We start from the raw sequence: 11,134 nt of genomic DNA, 5'->3' as shown, positions 1-11,134 counted from the left end.
CAACAACTGGAGTTTGTCCTTTTCTCCTTTCTCTTTAATATCCAAAGACAGCATTTGCAAGGTATTCTCAATACATAGTCAAGAAACCTATACATGTGTGACACATGTATAAGATTGTTTTCCTTTATCATATTCAGAACTTTCAGCTAACCTTCCGTGCAAACTATCCAGTTTGGCAGCCATAAAGAATCTCAATCCATCTATATATTTATAGAAAACAAAACAAAAAGAAATGATGTGCACAAAACTTTCCCACAAATGAATCGCATCAAGGGAACATACTAAAAAGCAAGTTCATAATCTTTTTTTTTTTTTTTTTTGTCAACACAGGGGTATCTGGGGGTAGCGGTCTGGGACTGGATACCTGACACCGCCATTAACCCCAACTAATCCCACTGCGCCTGAGAGAGCGGGCCCCACCGAATCATCAGGAATTTACCCCGGCTGCCCGAGCTCGGAATCGAACCCAGGCCCTTCTCACTCAAGCAAGTTCATAATCTTGATGACTAACATTACACGTATTCCTGTATTTCTTGAAAAGGCTGGACAAAAAAAAAAAAAAAAAGCAGTCCTCTGACTGCCAGCGTTCCCCAGGAAACTGAGAACCAAATCTACCAATAATTTACAGATCCTTTGGAGAGAGTAAATCAATAAAACAAAAGATGCTGAGCCAATGGTACATAAAATTTGACCAATAATCCTGGAAGCTTTGAACATGACTACATCTACAACTATGTAGATAGGACCCTTTCAATTGCAGCCACATAGAACTCCTTGGGCATGGTACCGATGACAGATTCACGTTTCTCACCATTCTTAAACAACAAGACCACTGGTACAGCCTTAATCTCATAGTCCTCGGCAATTTCCAAGTCATCATCCGCATTGAGCACAAAGCATTTCAATCTGCCAGTATAGTCCATTGCAATCTCATCAATCACCCGGTGCACCATCCGACAAGGCCCGCACCAACTGGCATAGAACTCAACAAGAACTGGTACATCACTGTTTAAGATCAGTTTGTCCCACGACTTACCAGTGACCACCATAGCTGCAAGTTACAAAAGAAAAGAGCAAGTTTAAGCATCCATTTCTATATTTACATGACAACCGTCCAACAATCGTAGAATGCGTATTGAAGGCCAACAATAAATCAACCTTGGAATTGCATTCTTATAGGTAAAGGTCATGAACAACCAACTATTTCCCACACAGGCGTGCCATACCTCTGAAGTGAGTACATGACAGGAAGCATGACCTATTCTAAAAAGCAAAAGAACCAAAACTGTTAAACACAGCTTACAATTCATTTGTTAGTTGCCATTCCATTAACAACTGCATATCATTTCCTAGTACTGAGACCTTTCGAAGGTCCAACAGTCATCTCGACGGCCTCCTGTAGGGAAGAAATGCATATTTAGGTCTTTAACTTTGCTGGATGTTAAAAAATTGCATTCTTACCCAATATCTTCAATTCAGATCAGGAGAAGAGCTATTTCATAATACCCAGCCTTTTAAACATGTTCAGTTTTAAATCTGCATAATTAACTATCTATACTTCTTTGGAGTCCTAGAATACAATTTCATAAGTTGCCAAAACAACCACATACCAGAAATTGGAAGGCCTGGTTTTCTTTGCTTATCTACTTATTTTCAGATACCTGAACAAGGCATACATAAGAGATGGGGAAATCCCAGTCAGAACTAAAGGATTTGACATCCACAAAAACACACTGCTCTAGTGGAGCTAATGAATTGGCTAAGCCATACAAAATTCTCTTTTATCAAAGAAAAATTTGAGTTACAGAAAATCATTTACAAAAAAAGGTAAAATGCATTTACCCCCTCAAAATGTGTTTCCAACTAGCTTTACACCCATCAAGTCAGCTAGAGTCACAAGGAAGACACTGGCATACACAGCTGCAGAAATTAAGCAAAAAACCTTATTGGTAGTATGATTGCTGAATGGTGGGAAAGAGGCTGTTTCACATACAACACCTATTGGTATGGACTAACTTTAAAATGAGAAAAGGAAGGTGCAAGGAAGAATTGATTGAACATAGAATTACAACCTTTCAATAAAGAGGTTGAGACAAAGGAGTTAGAGGTATTGGGTTCAAAACCCCCTTCCCCCTCTGTTTCTTAAATTCCACCCTTCCCCAGGTAAAATAAATAGAATAAAAACTTCCCAAGAAAAACATAGAACTACAATACTTTGTATAAAGCGGTTAAGATCCTCAACCCCCTTACCCAGCCCACTATTGAGCCTCACTGACGTATTTTTGCCATGTGTCCCGATTTGTCACCTAAGCATTAAGTGATTTTGCATTTTTGCTCTTTCTATAAATTAGACATCCCAATGCTCTTTTCTATTCCAGAGTTTGAAACAAAGAACTTTTCTTCAAGGGAACTGAATCTACTTTGTATTCTATGACACCAAAATCAGATTAAAAAATAATAGATTTAAAACAACGAGAATGAAGAATGAAGTATACCCAACATATTGAGATCGTGAAATTAATGGGCGAGGACAAATACTTCCAACAAAAATTACTTTGATCTCAATCTTTTCAAATGGGTGAAGGCTTTAAGAACTCCATGAAATCTTGGGGGAGGTAGGGAACAGATCTGATTTCTAATTTCTCGGAATATGCTCCTTTTTTCTGTGTTTTATCAAATTTTTGCTTTATTTTTTTTTCTGAAAAGATGGAATCTTTTATGACGTTGCGAAGAAAGGAGACTTACGTGAACAATGAAACTAAGCAAAAGCACGAGTCTTATTCATTTCAGCATCTTGCAAAAGTTGCTTCTGTGATGGAGTTGCAGGCGATAGGAGGTATGATCTCACGTGAGGTTTAGATGATAAATTTGGATATGTGGCAAAAAAATGTCTGTGAGGCTCAATAGGGAGGCTGGGTAAGGGGGCTGAGGATCCTAACCGTGTATAAAGAAGATTTGAAATACATGGCCAGAGTTGTTTGCAAGGTTTTCCTGAGCCCAGCATGAAGTAACAATAAATTCGTAGAGATTTGGAACATGGCCACGTAAAGGCATTCTGGATGATATCAACCAGGCTTATATTGTATAATAAATGGATGCGATGTATTGATTTGCCCGTGATGAACATTGAAAAATGATGCTATAACTAATAACTTCGCGTATTAGCAACAAGAAGGTCCAAAACTTGAAGCAAAAGCAAATTTTGCTGTTACAGGTCCATTTTGCAGTCTAAATCGAAACTTTGAAACTACTGAAGATCCTACTGATTAGTGGATGGGTAGCACGGACATGAAAATGAATCTATCTGTCTCAGAATTAGGGATCAGGCATAGTAATTACAAATGGTCTATAGATTACTTTGAATTCAAACTGCCCATTTCCCTCTCTTCTCTTCGTTTTCATCAGTCTCCTGCTAATTAAATCCCAAAACCAAACCATAAAGTATAAGAAAGGGTATTCAGATAGATCCACACCAGGGAAAAAATTTGATCAGCTATTCACTAACAACCCTTCATGCCCATCTGCTAAAGGAAGTATAAAAACTATTCAAGAAGTCCTTCCATCCAATCAATTACTCCACTGAACTCCCCCAACCCCACCCAAAAAAGTGGGGGAGGAGCGGTCCCAGAAGCCAAAATGATATGATAACTAATACTAGTATCGTAGGCGTACTACGTAGAGCATCAAAATGAGGGATTTGGGAGCCTTACCTTTGGGGTCACGGAGACAGAGAATCGTGAAAGGCGAAGGGGATTGTGGAAGCCTATAGCCCTTTTGGTGGGAAAATGAGAACCGAGTTGGGTGATTGAGCAGCCGTAGAGTCTGCGGTCTCAGTGAAGAAAAGCCGCAGTCTTGGAGAACCGGAGGGTAAAGGGACGAGAACGTCGCAGTTGAATGGCAGCCAGCACATGTCCAAGCCATACTTTTGTATGATTCCAATTATTCTGCTTTTGAGCAGATGCAAAAGCTTTGAAGGAAATTAGAACTAGAAGAGTGGAAATGAATGATGCAGCGGTAGCAGAGAAACAGGGTGATGCTGCCGAGGGAAAAGAATCAGGCTCAGGCTCAGGCTTAGCATGTATAGGTAAATCACGTGGGTAAATGGGGTAGTATTTAGGGGATTTTCAGGTGTTGTAGTTGGGGACAGAAGATTGTCCTCCAATTAGTTGAATGGCTCTGTGTCCGCGGCGGAGGAGAATAAACACACAGACGGACAATAATGAGATCACCGACCGAAACGAGATGGGTCGTAGAGAGCTTTATGCAGCAGATGAGAATTTCCCATTTTGTTTACATTTATCATTTCTCCAATCCTTTACGGGGAAAGGATGAGACAATTTACTCCATATATCGTTTGGCACAAACACACGCCCGGTGGGATTCGAACCCACAGTCGCCTGATTAGAAGTCAGACACTTTATCCATTAGGCCACGGGCGCGTTTCACAGGAGCTTTTCACTTTTTTTTTTGGGGCGGGGGGAACTACCACGTGGATGCTGTTCAGTGACACTCCAGTGTCGTTTGAACTAACCTGGATTGGAATACAGGGATTTCAGACACCACCTTGTGATTGTACCAGAAATTTACTTATATACCAAAAAAAGACAACACCTTCGGATACGGATCAAAATATAAGCAAAGGTCCTTGAGATGACACATGAGGTTTCAACTACAAAAGGCCAGCTTTAAACCAGAGATGAAGCAAGCATTCCCATGTGCACACTGTTTGGCTCAATTTTTTTTTTTTTTTTCTTTTGATAGTTGATACTGTCATCACCGTCCCAGATCATCTGGACTTGTTCTGATCAAGAAGATGAATGGATCATTAGTCTTTCAACAAATGCAGATAACACACACACACACACTACCTAAGGCTATTCCACAGCCCAACCCAAGAGGCATGCTGACTTTCAGACCACACTGAGGACCTTAAATAGTACACACACACCACTCACAATCGATGTGAGATAGTAGGATCATTAGTCGCATATAGGCATATTGACAGTCAGGATTCCGCCAAACGGACACTCAGAAAGCTCATTTTTTGGCAAATTGTCAAAAGATTCATCCATCTCAAGTAATCTTGCATCCTGTCCGGTATGGTTTATGCAGGTTCAGAGCTCTAAACCAGCATCCTTGGAGGTAAAAACGTCCTCTCCTGGGATAGCATGTTCTTTTTATTTTCTTTTTCTTTTTTTTTTTTTTGGGAAAAACAATAGCCTTAATTTTACATTCTAAATACACCATATTTGGTATTTTCTCGGCCACGGTTCATGGAGGCAGAGAGACAAAGGCCTACGACTTTTCTTGTGTCAGCTGGATCAATAATCCCATCATCCCAAAGTCTAGCAGTTGAATAGTAAGCACTGCCTTCTCTTTCATACGCCTCCACAACATCAGCCTTGAACTTTTCCTCTTCCTCCTTTGTCCACTGTAATACATAAAACATGCCAGTAGGTACTCTGGGAAAAATCATTGCAAGATTTCGAAACCACATTCCTACCTGAACCCCAGCTTTTTTCTTGTTGGCCTTTTCTATCTGCGTCAGAACCCCAGCAGCCTAAAAAACAACACAAAAAAAAAATTAGAAATGGAGCAATGTTACCTTGGTTTTAAGAAGGAAATTCACCATTGTGATGCCAAGGAAGAAGAACATTATGCAATAAAATTGAGAAACAAAAACCAAGGAGCACTGAAATTACACAGTCTCCCAATTTTCAACTGAAATCAACTACTTATAGCAAGCATGAGAAAAAGGAGTTTGTGTTTTTCCTAGGAGTGGTCAAATTGGGGATCCAATTCATGATATCTGAGTTTATGGCAACGATTTGCGTACCTTTAGGTTATAATTCAGATTGAACTATACTACACCCACCCACCCCCCCCCCAAAAAAAAAACACACACACACAGAGCACAGGTGGGCACACACAAAAACATACTAGACCTACAAAATATTCCGCAGGTTGAAAACAACTTGAGAAGGTTGAGTTTAGAAGGCTACTGGAGAGATGAAACGAGTCACATCAACAGTTGAAATACAAAAAACACAACTCTCTTTATAAATAAAGTTCTTAAAGAACCTGTAATATTGCAGCATATTGGAAGGAAACTACCTGAGCACCTCCCATCACAGATATTCTAGCATTTGGCCAGAAGAACATGAAGTTAGGGTTATATGCTCGTCCACACATAGCATAGTTTCCAGCTCCAAAGCTTCCACCCACAACAACAGTGATTTTGGGAACCTACATGACATACAATTCCAAGATGAGAGAGTAGAATATATCATTTCTTTTCACACATTCCTTCTTTTTAGTAATGTAATTACCAAGGGGAAAAACTTCAAACACAACAATAACTGATCCTATTGAAGCAATTTAAAGAGGATTTTATGTTCAAAATCTATTATAGGAAATTGTTGTTTCAGAAACTCTTAATGCTGCAACACATTGAAAAGCATGTTAGGTCCTGGACTTTGAAATCAGAAAGCCAAGACACAATACGAAACTAAAAACTGTCACATAAGAATAAATGGCTAACCTTTGCACAAGAAACTGCCATCACCATTTTGGCACCAGATTTAGCTATACCATTTGCCTCAGATTTAGACCCAACCTGCAATATGAAATAGAAACAATTCTTATGTGCAAAAAGATCCATTACAGAAACTCCAGTAAGATATGTCCACACTTTAGATAGACAATGAAAGTCGACAAGGAATGCCATCCAAGATGTCAATGCCCAACAACCACCTAAATTTCCTAGAGTTAACTCCAGCCAAATACCAGACTTACAAATATCAGCTACAATTAGACATTAAGATTACTTGAAGCAAAATTGAGACTTTAAGGCTACACACTAGAGACAATGATTGAACTTTATGTCAGCCAGCATATCGTCAACTGCTTTCTCTTGCCACAAATATACTCTCCAAAATTATGCTGGGATACAAGGAAAGGTCCCCGAAAACAGGATGACAGGTTTCACAGGCAAAACAGAGAGAGTTGAAAGTAAAGGAACTGTGGGGAATTTCACAGAAGGGAGTTACAAGACTACCATAATAACTGCAAGCATTCAGTGGATAACTGAAGAAATAAACAAGCAATAGTTTCAATTTTACAACTCAAGGACTTGGAACATCACCTACCTTATCTAAAACTTAAGTGTAAACATTGAATTTGTGCAGTTGGACTTGTGAATTTTAACTTCTAGGTTCAAACTTGTGGTACCATCAAGAAACAGGCTTTTAATCCTACCGACTCTTTTTGTGGAACTGATTTGCTATACAACACAAGAATGCCTCGGTAGATATGATTCCTTTCCAAACTTCACTATTGGATTGAAAACACAATTTATGAGTACTTAAAACAGTATCACACATCAGTCCAGACATACCATGAATCCTGTAATATTCTGAAGGAAGACCAATGGAATGTTACGCTGAGTACACAATTCAATGAAATGGGCCCCCTTTAAGGCAGATTCATTGAATAATATACCATTGTTCCCAATTATTCCCACAGGCTCCCCATATATTCTTGCAAAACCTGTTACAAGTGTCTTTATAAACAATAGAGAATTATCAAACCACAAGATTTAAAAGAAAAAAAAAATCAACATTTCAAAATAAAGAATAATGAGTTTCAGGAAGAGAAAAGCCTCACAGGGCCATACAGTTTCTTGAATTCATCAAATTCGCTTCCATCACATATACGGGCAATAATAGATCGAATGTCTAAGGACTGCTTAAAGTCTGCTGGTGCAATGGACCGAAGTTCCTTTATATCATACAGTGGCTCTTTGTAATCAAATGTCCTGTGTTGAGATACATTATGGTTTCCAGCCATGTGCAAGTTTCTTACGATATTCCTTCCTATAGCAAGAGCATGTAGTTCGTCTGCAAAATAGATGCAGAATTCATATGACATCATGTATAATAGGAAGCAACAAGACTGGACACATTTTTTTGGAGCATAGAGGAATCCTGTAATTATTTAATGGCCAAATTACTTTTCTAAAAAACAAAAACAAGAAAGAGACCAGAAGCAGTGATTATTCACCTTGGGCAAAGTAGTCTGAAACGCCAGATGTCTTACAGTGTACAGTAGCACCTCCCAGGTCCTCCGCCGACACTTCCTCTCCAGTGGCAGCCTATAAAAATTTCTATTTTAGAAATAATACTAATCAATCTGTCTTTGTGCTAATAGAGACATACATAGTGCATGGATAAGATGCTAACTCATATAAATCTACATAAAACGGCATAAAAATTTTCAGTCAAGCTCCTCAATCTTCATTACCACTGCTTAACCAAATTAATCATCAAAGATCAAGAGGCATTACCCAACAAAGTCGTCTTACTAACCTTTACAAGAGGTGGTCCAGCCAGAAATATGGTACCATTTCCTTTAACCATTACACTTTCATCTGCCATTGCAGGAATATAGGCCCCACCAGCAGTGCAAGAACCCAACACCAAAGCGATCTGGGGAATACCTTCTGCAGACATCAAAGCTTGATTGTAGAATATCCTACCAAAGTTTTCCTTGTCAGGAAAAACCTCAGCCTGCTTCGGAAGGAAAGCACCTCCACTATCAACAAGATATATGCATGGTAGTTTACATTGTGAGGCAATTTCTTGTGCCCTGAGATGTTTCTTGACTGTGATGGGATAATAAGTTCCACCCTTCACAGTGGGGTCATTTGCCACAAACAAGCATAGTTTACCATGTACCGCACCAATTCCGGTAATTATCCCACCAGAAGGTAATGGTTCATCATACAATTCATGGCCAGCAAGCTGAAATTATTGAACATGGCATCCAGGATGAAAGGTAAGAAAATATGTGAGAGAAACTATAACTTGCAATTTATTTTTCAAATGAACCTCCGAAGAGCGAGAAATGGAAACAAATCTCTAGATTGAAACTTTCAGCATTTCGAATATTTTGCAGGGCATAGGAAACAAAGCATTACATGCTAAGGAAACAATTTAAGGCCAGCAAGAAAAATAAGGACACCTCAGACTTTGCAACTATCCAATGAAAATATAGAACTTATTCTCAGCTCCTACATTCTTGTTTTTAATAGTAACATAAGATCAACGCTAATTCAACTTGTGTGACAGAGCATCATCAAATACAACCTCCAATTGGTAAACTCTGAACTACTCGAGCTAATTTAGCAGTATAATTACCGGTATTTCTCACAAGATCGAGAACACAGCATTCGCTCTAGTTTGTAACAAAATGGCTTTTTATACCTGAGAAAGCTCAAGAAACGAAGAACCAGGATCGATGAGGCGATCAATTCTGTCTCTAGGAAGAAGCTTATTTCTACTCTGGTTCCTCTTCACGGCTTCCGCTCCTCCTCCCTCCATAACCTGTAATCAATCATGACTAGCAAGTATTGAGTGAAACCCAAGGACAATATTGTTCAATCGACAAATCAACCCAACAGAAACAAAGTTGTTAGCTCGGACCCTCTGAATATTGGAGTGAAGTTGGGATATAATGCCTTCCATGACCTGGGAGTTCTTGAGGAATGATTCGGAGCTCCGATTAATGGTGTCGGGTAAGACCCCTAAGCAGCAGAAGCTCCGGGGGAAAATGTAGGTGCCCGGGTTGTTCAACTGCCGCTGAACTGGACTGCATCGCACCCCCAATAACGAACTAAATCTACCAGTACTAATTCGTCTGGCTAAGATTCCAGCCATTTTTTACTCTCGTGCTTTTACTCAGGCGGTGGCGGTGGCGGTGGCAGTGGGGCTTTGTCCCGGATTGGAGTTTCCACTTGTTATATTGCGGTTGGGGTTGTTCTATTATTGCTTGCAAGGATTGTCCACAATGTCATCAATACATATCCACTCTTCCAAGGATTTCTCTCCGCCGTGGTAGCATGACTCTTGAGATACAGTGCATTATTCAAAGATTTGCCCCATTTTTTTTAAAAATAAAATAAAATTTGCAGCTCTACCTTTCAATTCCCCTCCTTGTCTTTTTGTTTTTATGTTTTTGTTTGCTTTTGAATTGCTTCCAATTTCAAAAGGGTTTAAATAGGTAAAGTTTTCTTTTTTCTTCGCCTACAAATGTTAATGTTTTGCGTTTCAATTGAAGATTATATGTAAAAGAATTGTTTTATTTTTTACCTAACTTCTGTTTATGTAAAAATATGATCAAACAATAATACAAAACAATTTTTTAAAAAACAATTATCAAATTAAATACACAATTTTCAGAAATTTAAAAAATCCTAAATAATTTACTAAAATCTTCTTTCAAAATGAACCTTGAAATCGAGCAATTGTTACCTACTTGCTAGGATTTCAACAACTTTAAATTATATGGAATGGGTGTCAATATTATGTTAGCATTTCATTGCACTCGCTTCCTTATTTTATTATTTTCTTTTATAAAAGGGTAATTATGTTCCTCCCCTGATCCTATTGTCACATTCAATTTTATAGTGACTATATTAACTTAATTTTACAATTACTTTGTCCAATAACATTATCTTTTTTTAATATATACATACATATATACATATATGTGCGCGCGCGTTCACGTGTGCATGTTTGTATTTACTATTTGTTATTGCATAATGTGCTTATGAAAGATAATAGTACTAATGCTGTTGCACAATGTATGTCAAGCAGTGATCTTTCATTATTTAGAGCTGTAAGATATAAGTTAGATGGCTTTAGTTCTGAGCCTTTGTTTTATATATTGATTATTCAAATGGTCATAATCTGCTGATACTACAATATGTGGACATAATAAGAATAAATTAGGGGGAATGCCCGTGTATCGCACGGGTGTTTGGTGCTTGTGGGGAAAAAGGTTTTTTTGTTGAACAAACAATAATATATTGTGAGAATAAATAGCTATCAAATACTGAGAAGCAGTTACTATTGCAAAAAAAAATAGTCCATAAAGTAATCGAACGAAAACAGTAGTAATAGTCCATAAAGCAAAAATTGTTGAAAACAAATAGAGTAATAGCTATAATCCTGGCACCATACAGTTCCTTATTTAGTGATAGTAATAGTAGTAGACTAATTTAGATACTTTAATAGGCAACCTTAAGTACTCAGCTGTGTTGCTTCTTGGTGGTTCCATCATTTTGTTGTGCCGG

The 11,134-nt window shown here is 38.4% G+C and overlaps 2 protein-coding genes and 1 non-coding gene across 10 annotated transcripts; all 3 read right to left on the bottom strand.

The window, feature by feature from the left end:
• Positions 1–499: 499 nt before the first annotated feature.
• Positions 500–4,402, bottom strand: LOC113731429 (thioredoxin M3, chloroplastic-like). Of its 8 annotated transcripts, XM_072079469.1 has the most exons (5): positions 3,711–3,849; positions 1,843–1,920; positions 1,611–1,661; positions 1,159–1,263; positions 500–1,051 (listed from the first exon to the last, which is right to left on the bottom strand). In XM_072079469.1, the coding sequence occupies exons 4-5, from the start codon at positions 1,169–1,171 to the stop codon at positions 732–734; spliced, it is 333 nt and encodes a 110-aa protein (XP_071935570.1). In that variant the 5' UTR covers positions 1,172–1,263; positions 1,611–1,661; positions 1,843–1,920; positions 3,711–3,849; the 3' UTR covers positions 500–731. The 8 variants fall into 8 exon arrangements, with proteins under 8 accessions (XP_071935570.1, XP_071935573.1, XP_027112505.1 ...); XM_072079472.1 differs by lacking the exons at positions 1,159–1,263; positions 1,611–1,661 and adding an exon at positions 1,304–1,396; XM_027256704.2 differs by lacking the exons at positions 1,159–1,263; positions 1,843–1,920 and adding an exon at positions 1,304–1,396 and having other exon boundaries at positions 3,711–3,848.
• TRNAR-UCU (transfer RNA arginine (anticodon UCU)) lies at positions 4,367–4,439 on the bottom strand. Its single transcript has one exon. It is a non-coding gene; the product is annotated as a tRNA-Arg (tRNA).
• Positions 4,440–5,011: 572 nt separating this feature from the next.
• LOC113731427 (methylcrotonoyl-CoA carboxylase beta chain, mitochondrial-like) lies at positions 5,012–9,996 on the bottom strand. Its single transcript, XM_027256696.2, has 10 exons — positions 9,483–9,996; positions 9,264–9,383; positions 8,367–8,801; positions 8,062–8,152; positions 7,666–7,898; positions 7,397–7,561; positions 6,542–6,616; positions 6,115–6,246; positions 5,504–5,560; positions 5,012–5,431 (listed from the first exon to the last, which is right to left on the bottom strand). Exons 1-10 carry the CDS (start codon positions 9,714–9,716, stop codon positions 5,228–5,230), a joined length of 1,746 nt encoding a protein of 581 aa, XP_027112497.1. The 5' UTR covers positions 9,717–9,996; the 3' UTR covers positions 5,012–5,227.
• Positions 9,997–11,134: the final 1,138 nt, after the last annotated feature.

The sequence above is a fragment of the Coffea arabica genome, chromosome 2e (genome assembly GCF_036785885.1).
Source record: "Coffea arabica cultivar ET-39 chromosome 2e, Coffea Arabica ET-39 HiFi, whole genome shotgun sequence".
NCBI lineage: Eukaryota > Viridiplantae > Streptophyta > Magnoliopsida > Gentianales > Rubiaceae > Coffea > Coffea arabica.
Note: the sequence above shows the minus strand (reverse complement) of the source record. Positions and strands in the feature narration are given on the sequence as shown.

Excerpts from the sequence above, each read along its gene's own strand:
- LOC113731427 (XM_027256696.2), bottom strand. The coding sequence starts at position 9,716 with ATGGCTGGAATCTTAGCCAGACGAATTAGTACTGGTAGATTTAGTTCG. Across the intron at positions 9,384-9,482 it reads TTCACTCCAATATTCAGAGG|GTTATGGAGGGAGGAGGAGC; the intron begins GTCCGAGCTAAC and ends GATTGATTACAG. Across the intron at positions 8,802-9,263 it reads CGTTTCTTGAGCTTTCTCAG|CTTGCTGGCCATGAATTGTA; the intron begins GTATAAAAAGCC and ends CAATAATTTCAG.
- LOC113731429 (XM_027256701.2), bottom strand. The coding sequence starts at position 3,921 with ATGGCTTGGACATGTGCTGGCTGCCATTCAACTGCGACGTTCTCGTCC. Across the intron at positions 1,052-3,710 it reads CTGTCTCCGTGACCCCAAAG|CTATGGTGGTCACTGGTAAG; the intron begins GTAAGGCTCCCA and ends TGTAACTTGCAG.